This window comes from Rhineura floridana, chromosome 10 (assembly GCF_030035675.1).
Source record: "Rhineura floridana isolate rRhiFlo1 chromosome 10, rRhiFlo1.hap2, whole genome shotgun sequence".
NCBI classification, from domain to species: Eukaryota; Metazoa; Chordata; class Lepidosauria; order Squamata; family Rhineuridae; genus Rhineura; species Rhineura floridana.
The window spans coordinates 90185771-90206743 of record NC_084489.1 but is presented as its reverse complement, the minus strand read 5'-3'; the positions used below and the strand labels follow the sequence as shown (position 1 = coordinate 90206743).

General features: G+C 51.0%; 1 protein-coding gene across 1 annotated transcript in view; it reads left to right on the top strand.

Moving 5' to 3' along the window:
* Positions 1–20973, top strand: part of LOC133364840 (SCO-spondin-like) — a 159042-nt gene that overhangs the window by 28757 nt on the left and 109312 nt on the right. The window contains exons 16-29 of the mRNA XM_061585702.1: positions 2313–2485; positions 5009–5230; positions 6640–6805; positions 7570–7822; positions 8486–8666; positions 11111–11205; positions 11317–11573; positions 11681–11815; positions 14506–14708; positions 14906–15033; positions 16179–16288; positions 16864–17016; positions 18806–18899; positions 19996–20396. Coding sequence (XP_061441686.1) covers positions 2313–2485; positions 5009–5230; positions 6640–6805; positions 7570–7822; positions 8486–8666; positions 11111–11205; positions 11317–11573; positions 11681–11815; positions 14506–14708; positions 14906–15033; positions 16179–16288; positions 16864–17016; positions 18806–18899; positions 19996–20396 — 2571 coding nt within the window. The remainder of the gene's footprint in view (positions 1–2312; positions 2486–5008; positions 5231–6639; positions 6806–7569; positions 7823–8485; positions 8667–11110; positions 11206–11316; positions 11574–11680; positions 11816–14505; positions 14709–14905; positions 15034–16178; positions 16289–16863; positions 17017–18805; positions 18900–19995; positions 20397–20973) is intronic.

The window sequence follows — 20973 nt, the reverse complement described above, 5'->3', positions numbered from 1 at the left end:
AATCGATTTGAAGGCATATAACAACAAAAATTATATTATTATTATAATAAAAAAACAAATTTATCAAAGAAAGAAAAAAATGTAAGAAAGAAAAAAACCCATCAGCTTACATTGAGAATACAATACATCTTAAATTTAAACATATAAGTCACGGAAATGTCCAGACAGATATCCACATGATAATGACATTTATAAGAATTGTGTTCCAAATGTAGTGAGGGCAGTGAGGTCCTCAGACCATTGAGTAATAGGCGGTGGGTGTTTCTTTTGCCAGGCTCGAAGTATAAGTCTCCTAGTGACTAAAAGGGGTCGCAAATTCCAAATTGTTTTCCTGCCGTATCACCGTACTACAGGAATATAATTTAAAAGTACATCAACATCTACAAATATCAAGGACAACAACTGTCGACCAAACAGAAGATATTACTGAACATGTGACTATTGAGGGAAACCTTTAATGGATGGGCATTAAAGCTGTACCTAAAATGTGCAAGTCTGTGTGCACGTTCGCTTCATGTGCACGTTTGTGCAAAGCAATGCTCCATAATGTGATGCATTTTTGTATGTTTTCTTCATGCCCATAAATGCATTTTAAAGCATGTTTTACCCTAGTGATCTGCATTTTTGTACACATTATTTGGCTGGAGAACTGCACGGCAAAGTCTGGATAATTTCGAAGGATGCTTGTGTCCAGATTAGGTCAGTTCACCTTTAAATGCAAACTGAATTGAATTTCTCCCTCCTACTTCCCACACAAGTATTTATTTATTTATGATTTATATCCCACTGTTCCTCCAGTAGGAGCCCAGGGCAGCAGTGGGAAACAGTCCCCAAACCTTGCAAAACCAGCTCCCCAGAAGCTGGCCAGGTGGACAGCTCAGTGGGAGAAAGGGCATGCTTTGGGCACAGAAGGTCAATCCACTTGCAAGGAGGATCTCAAGTTGGAAGGCTGGACCCTAAAGAGCTGCTGCCAGTCAGAGTAGACAGTAGTGGACTGGACAGACCAATGGTTTGACTCAGAAGGAAGCTGCTTCCTAGGCACATACAATGACTGTACACACTATGGGCAATGATGCCTCTTTCAAACCACCTTCCGTTTGCTGAAGAAGCTGTTGTGCATCTCGAGTTCCTTTCTCAAAGGTTTGAAGCATCACACGTGCAAGCATCCTACTTACGCAGTACCTGATTTCTGCCATGGAACCCGCCTGGCTTCCCACAGGCAGCACCTGCAGCATTCCACGTTCACATGGTCCAAATGTTGTGGCGCAAAGTTCCAACCCTGCTCCCAGTGAATGCATTTAACCGAGGGTGGGGAGCCTCCAGGTGTTGAGGGGCTCCAACTCCCATCAGCCCCAGCCAGCATGGGCAGTGGTCAGGGATGATGGGAGTTGTTATAGGGCAACAACACCAGGAGAGCCTCAGTTTAGCAAAATCCCATGCATAAATTTCCTCTTCCAACAAGCCTTTTAGGTTGAGACCTATCCCAGTCTGTGTCTGTGTTAGAATTGCTTAATACGTTTTTAACCCTTTTTTAAAGTGGTTTGTTAAAAAAAAAAATAACGCTGTTTTGTTTTAATGTATTTTAAGATATGTTTTTATTATGTTTTAATGAGTTTTTAGCACTTTGTTTGCTGCCCTGGGCTCCTGCTGGGAGGAAGGGCAGGATACAAATGAAATAATAACAACAACAACAACAACAACAACAACAACAATAATAATAATAATAATAATAATAAAATCCACACTAAAATGCTGATGTGGAGAACTGAATGTAAGACTGGAGAAATGAGAAACTGAGAGCCACCAAAATTGATAGAATCGCCCACCGCTGGTGGGAAGATCCTCCCAAGGCCTTTTAAACGTGCCAGGGGCCTGATCAGGGATGTAGTGGTCCAGGGTCTTGGGGGGGTCTTAGACCCCTTACATTTTGGAGACCAGGGTCCCTGTGTCTCCAGCATCCCATGAGCCAATCAGCATGAATGGGGAGTGTGTTAGCCACTGAGAAGAGTCTTCTAACATGCTTCCTTGTCCTTTCCTGCTGATTGGAACCAATCAGAGTGAAAGGAAGTAAGTCAGCCACAGAGAAGACTTTTCAGTAGCTAACACTCTCCCCTTTCAAGCTGATTGGCTCCTAGGGATGTCTGTTGTGGTGGTATTAGCAAGGATCTCCTTTTCAACCCCACAGCAAAAAAAGGGTGTGTGTGGCTGTGGCTACCATGAAGGGACCCTACACTTCTGAATTGGCCACTACGCTGCCGGTCCTAATTCTCTCTTCCTTTCCTGCCCTCTCACCATTCTCCTTTTCTTTCCAGGGGAGGTGTCCGTGAATGGCCAGGTAGTTGCCCTCCCTTTTGCCAGTGCTGATCTGACTGTGCGCCGCGCCTCCTCCTCCTTCCTGCTTCTCCAGGCCTTCGGAGCCCACGTGCTGTGGGGCCTGGAGTTCCCGGCAGTCTATATCACTCTCCAGCCCAGCTTTGCCAACAAGGTGAGCCTAAGAGGTCCCTGGTCCTCATCTTCCCAGGTGTATGGCCTCCAGCTCTGTGATGTGTAGTGGGCCACCATGTAGAACCAGGCATTGAGGGTGTGTGTGTGTGTGTGATGCAGCAACCGTTGCCTCCATTGGCAAGAGGTTTGCCACCTTCCCGCTGGGATGTGACATCTGTGTCTTTAGGAGGTGTGGGGTACTGAGGCAGAGAAATGGACTGGAAAACGTGTTGGGTGGCTTTTCCCTGGCTTTTGGGGCATTGCGAAAATCCTTCACCTCAGTGCCTGTGATATCATCATCATCACTGTTATGTGATAACACCCACCTTTGCCAACCTGGTACCCTGCAGATGTTGTTGGACTACATGTCCCATCAGCCCCAGCTGGCATGGTCACTTGATGCCAGGGCTGATGGGAGTTGTACTCCAACAACTTCTGGAGGGCACCAGGTTAGCCACCCCTGGGTTAATGTGACAGAGTTGAATCCTTGAGAGGAAAGGCAGACCATAGAGAGGGAGATGCCTAGAACAACCTAGGAACTGATAGAGCAGCGTTGGCCAACCTGGTGCTCTCCAGATGTTTTAGATTACTAGTCTCATCAGGCACAGCTGATTGGGGCTGGGGCTGATGGAAGTTATAACCCAAAACATCTGGAGGGCACCACACTGATGAAGGCTGACACAAATATTCATAGCGCTTGACATGTTGTTTGTTTACAGTACTGATATGCCTCTTTCCTGCAAATCTTGTCTCCATCACAGCTTACAATCAGAAATCAATGAAATTACACAATAAAAATTAAACAGATTGGGCACTTCCAGACGGTCACTATTTTTCAAGTGGAATTTAGTCTGATACCAGCAAGTTCAAATTGCACAATTAAAGTGGATTTTGTGTTCTTGCGCAACAGATCTCCCCCCCCCCAAAAAAACCCTAACTAAAAAAAATCAGATCTTTTTGCAGTAAGAAAAGTGATGGGAAAATGCATTGGAAAGTGTGAGATAACAACAGGCAGCTGGACAGCCATCTGTCGGGAATGCTTTGATTTGGATTCCTGCATTGCGCATGGGGTTGGACTGGATGGCCTTATAGGCCCCTCCCAACTCTACTATTCTATGATTCTATGAATTGCGTGACCAAGGTCTTATACCCTCCCTGGAAAGAAATCAGAATAGCCATGGTTGTATAACAAGCTTTGTATAAACAAATCAGAGGGATGTTCTATGAACAGGATGTCTGGAAGTGACCCTAGAGTCTGGTAAGGAAGAGCAGTGAGTCAGAGAGTAAGGCATCAAAATAGACATTTTCCCAGTGTTTATAATGTACTGGTGCTTAACATCCGTTTTTACTCTTTAACTCTTCAGTAATTATTTGTGATTTCCCCAATGGAAAGACTGCCTGTGCCTCTCCCATGAGCACAAAGCACGCAGGCTGCCTGAACTCTCCTCCTGGCCACCCTTGACAATCACATTGGTGAAAGAGTCCGGTCCCTGCTCTGATGAGCTTACAGTCTACATTTCAGCAAAGAATCCTGGGAATTGTAGTCCCCCCTTCCACAGACCTATAGCTTTCCAGCATCCTTAATGAACTACAGTTCCCATGATCCTTTGGGGGAAGTCAGGTGCTTGAAATGTGTCTGTGGTGTGGACCTGCCCAGAGAGGACAGGGATGATGGGAGAAGGCAGGTATGAGTATGAGCCAACGCAGGGAAGTCCTGCCACGCCTTCACCAGTTAAGCCACTTCTCCGTCTGCCTGTTGCAGCCTCCTCCCTCCTCTTCTCCCTCCCTTCTCCTCTGCCTCGCAAGATCCCCTTCTTCAGCCTCCGTCTCCCCTGCCATCCTCACCAGACTTCCCTCTCCACTGCCTTGGGACTCCCCACCTGCCCCAGAGACCCAGACCCACGGTGCCTCTCCACACGTGCCCTGGTCCTTGCACTCTCCCTTGACCCCCCCAGTCCTCCTTTACTGTCCATCCGATGTGGGGACTGGGCCCTCTCCATGTTCTGCGCACGCAGTGCTGCTGGATGCATTGTTAGTCTGAATTAACGATGAAGTGGGTGCAGACGGAAGGTCCTCAGGCGCTGTTCCCATTGCCCCGGCCTCCACCGGACCACGATTGCTGTGAGAAACTGGGAGCCTGCTACTCGGGGGCCATCTCGTCTGGCCGGCTCAGGCCCTGGGCATTGAATCATAGAACAGTAGAGTTGGAAGGGGTCCAACACCCTGAATACAGTAGGGCTCCACTCATACGGCAGGTTACGTTCCAGACCCCCACCTAAAAGCGAAACCTGCCGAAAAGCGGAACTCCGTCAATAAAATGGCACCCAATACCCAAAAAACGCCGTCAAAGTGGAACAAGCACCTTCCTCTAAATGAAAGCCGCCGTATTAGCAGGACGCTGAAAAGCAGGCCACCAAAAAGCGAGGGCCTACTGTAATTGACTATTTCCCTCCGCCACCACTCGGAGACAGGCTGGGGCTTGCCTTCGTCTCCTTCTCCACTCCCTGACCCTTTCTCCTTCCAGGTCCGAGGCCTGTGCGGCACCTACAACTGGAACCAGCATGACGAGTTCACCACGCCGGAAGGAGACGTAGAGTCCAGCGTTGCAGCTTTTGCCAACAAGTTCCAAGTCTCCCACGACTGCCCCTCCTTTGGCACGTTCACCTTTGACCCCTGCAGCACTTACACCCAGCGAAGACAGTTTGCTGAGGCGGCCTGCGCGGTCCTCCACGGCCCATCCTTCCAGGTGAGAGAGGAGGGCAGGTGGCCAAGGGCAGGGATGGAGAGATAGCCCAGGAACCGTAGTGAGGGGCAGGGTATAGCGAGACTTGGGCCCTACGTACCTCATGGGTATCCCCCGCACCCAAATCCATGAGAACATAAGTAGAGCCTGGCTGCTGGATCAGGCCAGTGGCCCATCTAGTCCAGCATCCTGTCCTCACAGTGGCCAACCAGATGCCCCAAAGGGAAGCCCACAAGCAAACAGGACCTGAGCGCAACAGCAACTCTCCCCCTCTGTGGTTTCCAGCAACTGGTGTTCAGAAGCACGCTGCCTCTGACACAGGAGGTGCAACATAGCCAGCAGGATTAGACCCATTCTCTTATTTATACCAACCTTGCTCCAAAGTTCCAACTGCAAGGACATGGGAAAAGATATTTGTGGTGGCTGCTCCCCAGTTTTGGAATTCCTATCCTCTTCAGGTTCATCGAAGCCTGAGCATGTTACAGTCATACTTTGGACACATCATGAGAAGACATGATTCACTAGAAAAGGCAATAATGCTGGGGGGGAAACAGACGGGAGTAGAAAAAGAGGAAGGCCAAACAAGAGATGGATTGATTCCATAAAGGAAGCCACAGACCTGAACTTGCAAGATCTGAACAGGGTGGTTCAGGACAGATACTATCGGAGGTCGCTGATTCATAGGGTTGCCATAAGTCGCAGTCAACTTGAAGGCATATAACAGCAACATTTTTTTTTATCATTTGTGGCTTGCTACCCTGGGCTCCTTTGGGAAGGAGGGCAGGATATAAATGTAATAAATAATTGTTTAACCCGCCCTGTGACCTGAAGGTTCCCAGTGCCAAATTCAATTTCAAAAATAGCAAATGCATTCAGATATTACATACACCATTACATAAAACCATGAAGCTAATCACTATCATAAAAGAGCAATCCAGCAGCAGCTGAACTTCCCCAAATGCAAAGGAAAAGGTACATATTAAGTTGGCATGGGTCCTCAAACTCCCTAACTGAATTCCACACCTGGGGTGCCATAGCAGAGAAGGCCCTGCTCCAAGACGTCATGCTGCAAACAATAGTTGCCGATGCAGCGGTTGACTCCATGGGTGAGCCTAATACGAGGAAGCACTGGAATTCTCACTTCTGCCATTTTCTGCTCCCTTGGAAAGGGGTGTTGAGATGCTCCTTTTATTTGCTGATGTCCTGCTTATGATCTCCAAGTCCAGATTTTCAGAAGGAGCAGTGAATCTTATTTTCTCCACCAATTACATCTGTTTCTGTCAGGCAAAAGACACACCCACCCACCCCTTGGATGGGATGGCATACTGAGTCCTCCGTAAAGTGAAGCCGTCTCCGATTCCTGGGAAGCATGCACCGTGTTCATGCTAGCGGATTTCTCTTGCACCCCACAGCCCTGCCACGATCTGGTGGAGCGGGATCCTTTCTACCAGCTCTGCCTTTATGATGTGTGTGGCTGTTCCACCGAGAAGGACTGCCTGTGCAGTGCCGTGGCTGCCTATGCCAAACAGTGTGCCCAGGAGGGAGCCCCCGTGGCCTGGAGGAATCAGAGCTTCTGCCGTGAGTTTCCTATGGAAGGGTCTAGTTGTCAGAGTGGAGTGGGAATGCCTGTGCATGTGTCCGTGCACATGTGCCTAGGTAGGTGCCAAGGTGCCAAACCAATGCAGTCTTGTTTTGGTAAGTGGGATGGAGAATTGGGGTAGGGAATAGAGGCAAATGGAGTGAATGGAGAGGGAGGGAGGATGGGAGTGGGGGAGTGGGGGAGTGAGGACCGTAGCTCTGTGGCAGAACATCTGCTTTGCATGCAGAACGGCCAAGGTTCAGTCCCTGATGGCATCTGGGTTGGGAATACAGACACTACCCCTCTCCCAATATAAGGAGAGCTACTGATGCCGGCCTGGCACAGGGTTAAGTGCATGTGGCACAGGAGGCTTTGGAAGCTGGCACCAGCCCTTCCCGTGAGTGCCCTGCAGGGGCCACAAATGGACCCCACCAATTCCCCACATTGTGTGGATAGACAGAGTTCACTCCCAGAGACGGTTCCTGCACCTCCTTGTAAGAGTTTTATTGGTGCCAGGGGAGCAGGTATGGCTAAATCAGGGGTGGGGGGCTTGTGGCCCTCCAGACATTGTCAGACTCAGCTCCCTTCAACCCCCAGCAGCCAGCATGCCCAATGGTCAGGGATGATGGGAGTCGGGGTCCGCAACGTCTGGATGGGCTCAGGTTCCCTGGGCTCAATCGTGTAGCCAACCTGTGCGGAAGATGGAGGGAGATCCAGAGGGGTTCATGTCCACTGCACTGTGACCTTTCATCTTTCCCAACAGCGGTGCAGTGCTCGGGGGGGCAAGTCTATCGGGAATGCTCCGCCCCCTGCAGAATGAGCTGTGCTGACCTGCGCATGGAAGGGCTTGGCACGTGCCAGGATCTGCAGAGCGTCTGTGTGCCCGGGTGCAACTGCCCAGAGGGGCTGGTGCTGGACGATGATGGGCAGTGTGTCCAGCCGGCCATGTGCCCCTGCATGGACAGAGAAGAGGTGCACCCCCCTGGCAGGCAGATTCGGAGGAGCTGCAACACCTGGTAGGTGTCACTCCTGCCTAACACGTATCCAGTGCCTGTGGGGCTTCTTTGAGGACTGGGTCCCAAATATCAGCATGCGCGCGCACACATGCACACACACACAAACCCCTCTGGTTCTCCACGCCTCTTGGTGGAGTGGTAGGAGATGTTTGATGAAATCACCCTGTGACCTGTCTGTGGCTGTCCTACAGGATAGGTTGATTTCATTGAATGTCTCTGCCACGTGATCCCGGCTGCCAGGCGATCATCCACGGAGCATTCCGGACATGTGTCTAAGGAGAAGCCGCCTGCTGTGGGTTGTGGCCTCCGGAGGCTGGCAGAGGAAGTGTGCAATTGGGAGGGGAGGAATATGCGGCCTCCAAAGTGAGAGTGAGCCACGCTTGCTGCAGCTGCAGGACTTGCACAGAGGATTTTTGAGGTCCGGCACTGGAGCATCAGGTTGATCTTTTTGCACTCAGAAGGGCCAAGTGTTGATTTTACCTTCACTGGTGTTCCCAATTGGTGAAGCTGACTCTGCTGTTGAGGTTGAGTACGGGAGTCGTCTGGGGCCAGGGGGACACCCGCCTTTTCCAAGAGCTCACTAGGAGAGGAGCTGGCGTAGTTTGCTTCAGAGGCTCCTTCCACCGCCATCGCCCACATATCCACCCCCAACCTGTGTTTTAGTGTCTGTGTGGACGGGGCCTGGAACTGCACGGACGAGAGCTGCCCCAAAGCCGTCCTCTGTCCCGGGGAGCTGGTCTATGCCTTTGGTGCCTGCCTGCGAACCTGTGAGAGTCCCGAGGGCAACCTCAGCTGTGCCGGGGTCTCTGATGGCTGCGTTTGCCCCCCTGGCACTGTCTTCTTGGTGAGTCCTTCCCTGGCGCTGCCCAGCTCAGGAGCCCCACTCCCTTCCTCAGCATCACTGCCCCAGGGGAAGGGGAGGAACCTTGCCCCCTGAGATTATCTCCCTTCGCCCTCCCCCAGTGCTTTCCCTCTGTGACCGGCCTCGCTCACAAGGCAGGTTTCAGGGCCAGTGCCAGACTTCAGGGGCCTTTGGCATGGTGCCGACAATGGGAGCAAGGCTGCTGCCACTTTTTGGGCAGCAGTGGCAGTCACCACCTTCCACTGGGCCCCTGGATGTGCTTCAGCAGTGGACAGGCGGTGACACTTTTGTATGTGACTCTGACTGCCATCTTAAATGTAAATGTACTGCCTTCAAGTCGATGCCGACTTGTGGTCCCCTTATGAATAGGGTTTTCATGAGGTTGAGAGGCAGTGACTGGCCCAAGGTCACCCAATGAGCTTCATAGCTATGTGGGGATTCAAACCCTGGTCTCTTAATGATGTTAAGTTGCAGGAGCGTAGATTCAGATTGGACATTAGAAGGAACTTCTTGACGGTAAGGGCAGTTCGGCAATGGAACCGACTGCCTAGGGAGGTGGTGGGATCCCCTTCACTGGATGTCTTCAAGCAGAGGCTGGACAGCTATCTGCGGGAGATGCTCTAGCTGTGGATTTCCTGCTGTGAGCAGGGGGTTGGACTCGATGGCCTACAAGGCCCCTTCCAACTCTATGATTCTATGATTCTATGTCTCCCAGGTCATAGTCCAACTCCTTAATGCAATGCCCTGGATTATAGATCTCTTGACATGAAATGTCATACATCTAAATCTTATAGTGCTATTCAGAGTTTGTTGTTGTTATGTGCCTTCAAGTCAACTACGACTTATGGCGACCCTATGAATCAGGGACCTCCAAGAGCACCTGTCATGAACTACCCTGTTCAGATCTTGTAAGTTCAGGTCTGCAGCTTCCTTTATGGAATCAATCCATCTCTTGTTTGGCCTTCCTCTTTTTCTACCCCCTTCTGTTTTCCCCAGCATTATTGTCTTTTCTAGTGAATCATGTCTTCCCATGATGTGTCCAAAGTAGGATAACCTCAGTTTCATCATTTTAGCTTCTAGTGACACCTATTCAGCGTAGACCCACTGAAATTAATGAACCTCAGTTCATCCTGTCTATTAACATTAGTGGGTCTACTCTGAGTAGGACTCGTATTGAATACACCGCTATGGACCAGGGCATTGCAATTTGGGTAACTTAAGATGGCTGCCATGGTTGGAAACTGAGCTTGTCTCTCATGGTACCACCACCCTGTGCTGAAAACCATCTGGGGGCCTGGCCTGGAGGGCCGTGAATGGCAGTGATGCTTCCAGGTTGGCCACCCTGGGATCTCTCGGGCCCTCGGTCAGAGCCCACTATGGCCAACTGCTGGTGCTGAGATTGCCAGATTCATCCATATCCCTGACAGCCCACTCTCTAAGCTGGCTGCACCTGTTCATCCGTCGTTTGCCTGCCGGCATTTATTGACCAATTTTTGTGTCATCACTCTGCCAACAGTTAAGGTAGCTTGCAAACAAGTTAGTAAAAGGGCAATGAACATCATTCACTGCAAAAATATGAACAAGAAGCCCTAATAAAATATTCTGGGTGTATAACAATCCAGCTTTGACGAAGGGCCGTAGCTTAGGGGCAGAGGATCTGCCTTGCATGCAGAAGGTCCTAGGTTCACCCCCAGTGGCTTCTCCAGGCAGGACTGGGAGAGATCCCTTTCTGAAAACCCTGGAGAGTTGCTGCCAGTCAGTGCAGACTGTACTGAGCTAGATGGACCACTGGCCTTGACTCAGTATAGAGCAGCGTCCTGTGTTCAGGCTTTGGTGGGCCTCTTTGAAGGAGGAGTTCCAGGATATCAGGGCCACCACAGGGAAGGCCTTGCTTTGCTCTACATTCAGTTTTAAAAATTGAGTGGATGCATGTAGAGAGGGCAGGAGAGGTGCTTCCAAAGATGTGAGGTCCCAGCCTGTGGAGCTGCCAGAGGGAGGCACCTGGGTTTTGAAGAATATGAGAGCCTCCAGCCTTCAAAGAGTCAGCAGTGACGCCCCCTTCAATGTGGCTTCTTTCCTTTCTCTGACTTCTCCATCTTTGTTGCTGTGCAAGCCGGGGGGGGGGGGAAAGGAGGGTGACGAATTGATTTTTTAGATGTTCAGTTAATTACAGACCTCAGTTGTTTCTCTGTGAGACAGAGCTTGGTGCAATAAGCGCCGTCTGTGCTTGCACAGACTTTTCGTCGCACATCCGTGGGTTCACACAGACAATTCTGGTGAGGAGATGAGCCTGGCTCGGCCACCGGTTGGAGGAGCCCCTTTTTCCATCTCTCCCCATTTGTCTCCTCGTTCCTAGAGCCACGTGGGTCCTCCCCAGGGTGAGGGGGACTGCCTCACTTTCTCCTGGTGCTGCTTCCCTCTTTCAGAACGAGAGCTGCATCTCCCCAGAGGAGTGCCCTTGCCACCACAACGGCCGGCTGTACCAGCCCAATGACACCATCGCCAAGGACTGCAACACCTGGTAAGGGCGCTCTCATTCAGGCCTCCTGTGGCATAATGGCTGCAGATGCGCACCAGGGGAGGTGCCAGTCCAGTGCCCACCACTGTGGCACCTCTGTCTCCTTGCTTGCAGCATTTGCCGAAACCAGCACTGGGAGTGCAGCCACCACCACTGTGCCAGGACGTGTGTAGCCACTGGGGACCCCCACTACATCACTTTTGATGGCCGGGCTTACACCTTCCTGGGGGACTGTGAGTACATCCTGGCCCGCGAGAGTGGCGGGGCCTTCACCGTCACGGCCGAGAATGTGCCCTGCGGCACAAGCGGCACCACCTGCACCAAATCCATTCTGGTGCTCATCGGCAACACGGTTATCCATCTGCTCCAAGGTAAGCAAAGTCTGTTGCGGGAGGAGACAGTTGTTGTTGCGCAGACGTGCACACTCCCTGCAGTTTTGTGCCATCCTGCTGATACCAGCTCTCTCTGTCCACACCAGGAAAAGACGTGACTGTGAACGGGGTCTCGGTGCGCCCCCCAAAGACATATAGTGGAAACGGCCTGACCCTGGAGAGAGCCGGCCTCTTCCTTGCTCTCATCTCCCAGCTGGGGCTGACGGTGCTCTGGGACGGAGGTGAGAACTGGCAGGCCATTCTCCTTCTCTCTTTTTCAGCCTGACAAACAGCCAGTCACTTGGCTCTCCATGATGAGAGAGCCAGTCAGTTCATGGGTGCCCCACCCAACAGGCCACGAGCACCAATCTCAGCTTTGGAGTGTGGGGAGTCAAACTTCAGCGGATGAGTCCAGTTGGGGCTTATTACCCCCCTCCTTTATTCTTCAGGGATATTGGCCTGTGTGTTCTCTGCAATGGTGCCCTTCTCCTCTGGGGAGGAGGACGGGCCTTTTTCTGATTCAACGTCCAGAACTGGTGGGTCCCGGCTGCAGGGGGCCCTGAAATCTCCCTGAAGTCCTCTGGAACCCAAACTGACCCCAGCAGCTTCCACTGTCCCCCCTGCAACATTGTTAGAAGCTTCCTGTCTTGCACTGGTGGCTACTAGCAGTTTGTGTTCTAAATGTTCTTTCTTTCTTTCTTTATTACATTTGTATACCGCCCCATAGCCGAAGCTCTCTGGGCGGTTTACAACAATGTGCTGTGTGCCTGTAGACTGTCCCAGGAGAGGGAAGGGGGCCAAGCAAACCAGCGCAAGCAACTTCTCCAACTTAGTCTCACCGCTGCCACCAAGCAGATATGACTCTTTTCTGGGCTGCTTCTCCTAAGCATCCTCTGAGAACTTCCACCCTCCCACTGCAGATCTCAGGGGTCTTCAGATCCCTTCAGATCTCTTGCCTTCAAAAACCACCCAATGCACTTTTCACGTGGATGAGTTTAGAGCCTCCTCATCCTCAGAGCCATCCCGAGACCTGTCGATTCAAGCAGCCTTGCTTCCCCCTTAATCCCTCTGTCATCAGGTCTGTAAGCAGCTTCTCCCTGCCTTCAGTTCACCAGTTCTCTCCTGGACTCACTCTGGCTTGGCTAGGCCCAGAATGGCTGCCTTTCCTTCCTCCTCAGTCTCTGCGGCAGCGCTTGCCCATAGCCCAGCTCTCGCCTCGTCTTTTCCCTGCCACCCCTCCTCTGCCCACGCTCCCTCCCTGTTTGGAATCACCTCTAAATGTGTCGCCTGCCACGGCTTTACCCTTTGGCTAGGCAAGCGTCTCTCCTTCTCGAGTGGGGCTGCCCTGCCCAGCCTCTTCTGGTCCACTTGGCTCACCTCCACAGCTGACCATCGGGCTGACAGCATGATCGGGGAGCTGCTGTGCCCGCCGCTCCTGACGTAGCCATTTAATCTTTGGGGCTTTAATTGGCCCCATCTACTCCCTATGTTGGGTAGAGTATAGAATCATAGAATCGTAGAATTTATGTGCCTTTGATGACTATGTTACATTCTAATATTTTTTCCAAACATTAGCTGCTTTTATAAGCTGCCATGGGGCACAACTAAAATGAGAAGATGGAATGAAGATGAAATAAAGTTAGCTAGGATATGCCAAACTGGGACCGTCCAGATATTTTGGATTCTGACTCATATCAGCCACAGCCAAAATGGCCATATGATGCTGGGGTTGATGAGAATTGTACTGCAAAACATCTGGAAGGCACCAGGTTAGAGCAGGCTGAACTATACCATCTGCTGTGACAGACAGCAAGTGGTTAAACCAAAAGGAGGCAAATTTAAATTAAACTTCAGGAAAACTGTTTTCCCAATTCCAAGAGCGTCTAGGACCAGGGCTATTCCCCTTGGGTCGAAGCTCAGTGGAAGAACATACACATTGCATGCAGAAAGTCCCAGGGTCATAGAATTATAGAATAGTAGAGTTGGAAGGGGCGTACAAGGCCATCAAGTCCCACCCCCTGCGCAATGCAGGAATCCAAATCAAAGCATTCCCGACAGGTGACTGTCCAGCTGCCTCTTGAACGCCTCCAGTGTCGGAGAGCCCGCTACCTCTCTAGGTCATTGGTTCCATTGTAATATGTAATATGACGCTTGTGTATGGGGTGAATAACAAAGCCTCAAACCAATTTTTCCCCCCAAACCGAACTATGCTTTTACTTAGAGTTTCAGTGCGGTGTGGTGGTGTTTACAAATAAACATATCCAACTAGACTTGTTACTGACTATTTTCCTAACCTTGGAAATATTGATCAGTGCAAAGGCATCCAGCCTTTTCAGTTCAGTTTCTATAACCGAGATCTATTTCAAGGCTTCATCCTAGGTTTTCGCTTCAGGCTTCTGCTCTTTGTTTTGCAATAGGCCTCTAACGTCAATTCTTCCTTAGTTCCCTCCCTCTCCCTCTCCCCATCCTCCAGCTTTACTATTGTACAATTTTTCTATTCCCCCTTCAGCCTTTTAGCCACAAGGAGAGTAGTTCTCATTAATTGCTATGTTCCTAGGCTGAACCGTTGACCCTGCTGTGCAAATGTTTCGCCTTTGTACTCTTGACCTTCCTGTGCAAAGCATCCCCTTGTGAACTTTTAACTTTCCTGTGATCTTTTGATCTCCCTGGGTAGAAGAGCTTCTAAAACAAAGAAGAATAATTTTGCACCCTAAGTCTTACAACCTCAAACCAAACACAAAATGGCTGAAAGTCCTGTTCCTTCACACATTGTAATATACGCTGTTTTTAAAATGAAATTCTTGTAAGATACTTTGGTGTTGGTGGGGATGATTTAGATGTCAAAAGGCAGAATGAAAATTACAAAATAAGCAGAGGCTTCCTTTCCTTTGAGAGGCTGTGACTGAACTCATACTGCCTGCACCTCTTCCAGGCACACGAATCTATATCAAACTGGACCCTATGTACCGAGGTCGTGTGTCAGGACTGTGCGGAAACTTTGATGGGAACACTGAGAATGATTTCACCACCCAGCAAGGCATTGTGGAGCCCACAGCTGATCTTTTTGGCAACTCCTGGCGCGTCAGCCTGCTCTGCCCTGAAGTCAACAGTGAGGACTTTGAGCACCCATGCACGGTACGCCCACTTCAGCTGCCCAGTCGAAGCCCATCTCAGTTACCATGCATGCAACAGCATCCCTATATGCATAAAGAGAAATGTCACTATATGAACAGACGGGAGAGACTGGGCATGTTCCAGGTAGTTGCAGTTCCAGGGTGGTGATGATAGTAGTTACTCTCACTGCTGTCTCTCTCCTTGCCCCCCTCCCCCAGGTGAACTCTCACCGTGTGACGTGGGCTCGGAAGCGCTGTGGGGTTCTCTTGCAGGACCTCTTTGCCCCCTGCCACGCAGAGCTGCCGTGCCAGCAGTTCTACGAGTGGTGCATCTTCGACGCCTGTGGGTAGGTGGCTGGCGAGTGGGTAGGGCCTGGTAGGAAAGTGGGGGAGGGTGTACAGGGGGGCAGGTGCGAAGGGGCAGAGGGCTTCTGAGTAGAAAGGAGGTTAGGGGATGGCATATCATGCAGGAATGTGAAAAAAAGGCATCTGCTGAAACGTCTTCTCTAGAAGCTACCCAAGACCCTTGAGCTCATAGGGGCCTTTCTATGCATGGGGTCACCTGGATATTCACATCCAGACATGCAACCACAGGAACGGGTGCACCTCCCCATATATGAATCAGTGGGGGCTGGTGGCTCTGTGTCAGTGGGGCAGCGGCATCCGCTCTGGGTTTCAGTCTGAAGTTTCAAGGAGCTGCCTGAGGTGCTTTCTCCTTGGAAGTTCGGAGTAAAACCCTGAGTGGATGCCTGTGTCCCACTGACACGGAGCCACTGATATGGATGTGTCTCCCCATGTACGGTTAGGGGGACCACTGCGTGGGGTTCTTGTCCACAGATCTCTCACTGTGTGCAACCTCGTCTTGTGTTCCCCTGTGCCTGGACTGAGGCCAAGATCTCAAGGTCTCTGAGCATCGACTGTGTTACCCCAAAAGGGGAAATTATATTGGGCTTATACAACTGGTCTAGCCCAGTGGGGAGGAGAGCCTGCCTGGGAGTCCAGAGTCTGTGAGTTCAAATCCCCGCTCGTGTCTCCTGGGTGTCAAGGGCCAGCTAACGATCACCCCACAGTGAATGGCTCAGGGGTTACGTGCCCTGCCCCCTGTGCAGCCGTGGGCAAGCTGCATAGTCCCAAGGAACCCAGTTGCCCCCCAGCTGGCAGTTGCAGACAAGGCAGGGGCTGGCTTGTGCAGCTGTGGCAAGCTTAGCAGGCCCCGGCCAGCTGGGGAGGACTAGCCTCAGAGGGAGGCAAGGGTAAACCCCCTCTGAATACCGCTTCCCATGAAATCCCTCTTCAGTCCCCTGAAGCTTTAGAGAAGAGCAACTTGGGGAATTTCCACCAGTCCATCCAGAACTTTGTGACTTGCAGGGTGTGTGGGTGTGCGTTGTTATTCCTCGGAGACTATCCCGGAGTCTGGCGCCTTCCTCTCTTGTGTCTCTCTGCTGCCCCCCCCTCCAATGATGTTGTCTCCCCCTTCTCTTCCCACAAACAGCTGTGACTCTGGAGGGGACTGTGAGTGTCTTTGCACAGCCATCGCCACCTACGCCGAGGAGTGCAGCCAACGGGGGGTGTCCGTGCGCTGGAGGAGCCAGGAGCTCTGCCGTAAGCTGTGTTGCTCGTGCGGGAGTCTGAAGGGAGAGGGCGCTCCTCTGTGGCCTCCAAGGGAGGCCTTCCTTTCTCAGGGCTGCCCTGGATAGCCTCTTGGCCGGGGGTGAGGAGCATCTGTGACCCACCGGATGTTGTTGGACCCCAACTCTCATCAACCCCTGCCAATAGGACCTTCTGCAGGCAAGTCAGGTGCTCTGCCCCTGAGCTACACCCAGGGGTGACAGGAATTGGAGTCCAGCAACATCTGGAGGGCCACAGTTTGCCCACGCCATACTGCTGGCTGCGTGCCGAGTCCCATCTGAGGGACAGCAGCGAAACATCAACCACAAAGAAAGGAAGGAGGAGGGCAGAGCTTGTGTGGGTTACGGAGCCCCTTCCTGCCTTACTGGACCCACAAGAGCCAAGAAATATCTTTTTGGCAAGTGGGAGTCGAGGTTGCCCCAGCCTGCAGCCCTACTAGGGGGCACCGGCTTCCCTCTTAGGGCAACCCTGACGCAACGGGGCCGCAGCCCTGTCTGCAAGACAAGGCCCCAGCGCCTCGCCCTAACCCTCCCTCTCCGCCTGCTCAGCCATGCAGTGCGACTATGGCCTGGAGTACGACGCCTGCGGCCCGGCCTGCCCTCAGACCTGCAAGAACTTCGGCCTGGAGGCCACTGAGCACTGTGACGATGCCGTTTCCTGCGTGGAGGGCTGCTTCTGCCCGGAGGGAAAAGTCTTGCACGGTGAGATGCAAGGCTTCTGGGAGGGAAGGTGGCTGGTGCATTGAGTGGGAAATGAGAGAGGGAAGAGGCTCCTGGTCTCTGGTCTCCCAAAGTGGCCAACGGCTGCGAAGGGGATGATGGCATGTGGAGGCGGCGCTCAGATGCGGCGGAGCTGTTGGAGGGAAGGCAAAAGCCAGGGGTAGCTGCCTCCAGATGACCATTGGCCATGCGGGCTGAAGGGTTGATTGGAGCTGGAGGCCAGCAACATCTGGAGAGGCCACAGTTTCCCCACCCCTGTGCTAAGCAATAGAATCTGACTGTGGGGGAGGCACGAGGGGAGCATCAGATCATTTTGATCAGCTCCTCAGTGCGGAAAGAACAAGCAGCGATGCCTCGTGGTCCCAGTTCGGTAGTTGGGGAGACAGTGTCGGTTTCCTGGCTAGGGATGGGTGAGGATTTCTATTCAGTTTGAATTGCAAGCCAAATCTGTCAAATTCACACTTCCCGAAACAATCTGAGAACCAAAACGCAGCCGTCCTTCGAAATTCACACTTCCTTAAATTTTGCAATGCACTTCCCCAACAAAACAATGTTTACAAAAACACACATGTTAGACAAAAATGGATATTTGAGTGAAAAAAACATACAAAAATGCATTATATGACAGCAAATGGCTTGCAAAAATGTGTACATTGGTCCAAACTGTGTTTTTAAATTTGTCTAGTTGTTTTTAATGTTTTTAATTGTTGTAAACCACCCAGAGAGCTTCGGCTGTGGGGCGGTATACAAATGTAATAAATAATAATAATAATATTAGGAGACATTCACACTAAAATGCTGGAGAAGTTTTATGAGGGTATTTTGACCAAAAAAATCACAAATGGCTGCGGAAATGTGGAGAACTGAATTTAAGACTGGAAAAATGGGAAATGGAGAGAACCGAAATGGACGGATCCTCCCATCTCTGTTCCTGGCCCAGGATGACGTCTCTGCTGGGTTGCAGTGATGTCAGCCAGTGGTCCAAGCCTGGCCGCCTTGGTGGGGAGGGACGGGAGGTGTGCGGGGGGCTGCCTGCTTTGACTTCCAGTCCTTCCGGCTGAAGCCTGAAACCGCAAGTGTGGACGGCAGCCTGGTAGGGATGGCAGCTTACTCCCTTGCGTGAGCATCGCCCCTCCTTGGTAGAGCTGGTGCATCTTCTCTGGTGCAGATGGCGCTTTGCGATGTGGGTCAGGGAGTGCTCTGCATGCAGGTGCCAATCTGCCCTCAGCTCAGGGCCTTTTAATTTATTTATTTATTTCATTTGTTAGTCGCCTAATGCCAAACGGCCTCTAGGCGACTTACAACAGATTTTGACACCAAGGCAAGCAGATCAATGTTACACTCAAGATGAAACAGCAGAAAAAGTTTGTCAATAAATCCAACCTAGAAAAAAGGACTGATCTCTTTTTGACAATTATATTTCTATACCGGAAAATATATTGCAGCATAATCTTCCATACAACACACTAGGCTTTTCAGCCCCTGCCTTTCCTACAACCGTTCTTTCTGTCCTTCTCCAGACTGCTTCCGAAGCTTCTCTCAGAACAGCAGTCAGTATGGGAGGAGGGCCTGCATACACAAGGTGGGGAGTCAACAAACCACCACTCCTACTTGTGCAAGCATTGAAGTATCTTGCACCTTAAACGGATGTCTTTGAATCCCATCTTTTAAAAGGAACTTGCACAATAGTCACATTCAGGTTACCACTAACAAGGAGGTGCTTAATGTATTAAAACGAATCCAGTGTTGTTTTTCTTCCTTCCCCTGCCAGGTGGGCACTGCATCGACCCCTCCGAGTGCCCTTGCTACTGGGACGGCACTTTGTTCCCACTGGGGGCTGTGGTGATGCAGGACTGCAGGAACTGGTAAGTCCATAAAGACTGGGGAGAGGCAGAAGGAATAATCTCCTCCTACTTCCCCCCTCCACACACATGCACATACATATGCACATGCTGTCCATGCGCACGCGCACGCACCCACGCAGATAAGCGAGGTTCTCTGGGTGCCATATTCTGTGCCAGGTGCTGGACCCCAAGCTTGCCATCTAACCCTGCCACACATGTACTGTAGAAAGGACGGTTTCTACACAAGGGCTTCCCTTGATATTCCCCTGACACGAGATATCTTGGCGAAGGCCGAGGGAGGATGAGAATGATGGAACCACAGCTTGGAAAAGTTACTTTTTTGAACTACAACTCCCATCAGCCCCAGACAGCATGGCCACTGGATTGGGCTGATGGGAGTTGTAATTCAAAAAAGTAACTTTTCCAAGCTCTGGATGGAACTGCAGGTGAGGGCCCCTGCAGATACCATCTTGTCAGGAGGTCCGTTCTGCACAACATAGGAAACAGTCCTTTAGTGTGGTGGCACCTGCCCTGTGGAACTCCCTCCCCTTGAATATTAGACAGGCGCCATTGCTGCTATCTTTTCGGCACCTATTGAAGACCTTCCTCTTCCAAGAAGCCTTTTAAGTTGAGACCTTATCCCAGTCTGTGTCTGTGTTGGAATTGCTTTTTACTATTTTTTTTAACAATATGTTTTTAACCCTTTTTTAAAGATGTTTTTAAAGCTTTTTTTAAAAAAATGTTTTAATGTTATTTTCTTTTAATGTATTTTAAGGTTTGTTTTTATGATGTTTGTAAAGTGTTTTTAGCGTTTCTGTTTGCCACCCTGGGCTCCTGCTGGGAGGAAGGGCGGGATATCAATCCAATAATAAATAAATAAATAAATAAATAAATAAATAAATAAATAAATAACTTGGGGGCAAAAGTCCCTGCGGGAATGGACTGGGGGATTCACAGGTGGGTGGGGAGAGGAGTTTGATGCCTTCCTGCCCCTGCACCCGAATTCAGCCACTATCATGCCAGCGAACTCTCCTCATGGGGCTCTGCAGCCGTGGCCCAGTATGCCTAGGTGCCCCCCTCACCTCCACACTCTCTCTGGCTCTCCTTTCTCCCACAGCTCTTGCGAGGCAGGCCTGTGGCAGTGCACCACCCCCTTGGAGCCTTGCACCACCCTGTCCCGCTGCACTGAGGCAGAGTTTGCCTGCCGCACAGGCAGGCGCTGTGTGCCCAGCGCCTGGGTGTGCGATAATGAGGACGACTGCGGGGACGGCTCAGATGAGTTTTGCGCCTTGAGCTGCGCCCCGCACCAGTATCAGTGCGCCAGTGGGCAGTGTGTGCCGTGGGGATACCGCTGCGATGGCAACGCGGACTGTTTGGACCACTCAGACGAGAGGGACTGCCTCCTGCCCGCCTGTGCCCTGAAGGAGTTCCGCTGCGCCAATGGACGCTGCATCCCCCAGGAGCACGTCTGTGATGGAGAGCTGGACTGTGGCTTTGCAGATCACTCCGATGAGGCAGGTGAGCATGTGACAAGACTCTAGCACCTGCAGCAGTTGCCATATGGGCAGCGAGGAGGGGGCACCTACCAGCTTTTTGTTGTTGTTATGTGCCTTCAAGTCGATTACGACTTATGGCGTCCCTATGAATCAGCGACCTCCAATAGCATCTGTCCTGAACCACCCTGTTCAGATCTTGTAAGTTCAGGTCTGTGGCTTCCTTGATGGAATCAATCCATCTCTTGTTTGGCCTTCCTCTTTTTCTACTCCCTTCTGTTTTTCCCAGCATGATTGTCTTTTCTAGTGAATCATGTCTTCTCTTGATGTGTCCAAAGTATGATAACCTCAGTTTCATCATTTTAGCTTCTAGTGATAGTTCTGGTTTAATTTGTTCTGATACCCAATTATTTGTCTTTTTCGCAGTCCATGGTATCTGCAAAGCTCTCCAAAGGTGTTGATTTTTCCCTTATCCGCTTTTTTCACTGTCCAACTTTCACATCCATACATAGAGATCCAGAATACCATGGTTTGGAATGTATGATGTGAATGGTCCCAGTTGCCCTGTATGAAGGAATGACTGCGATGGTGGGGGCATCTCA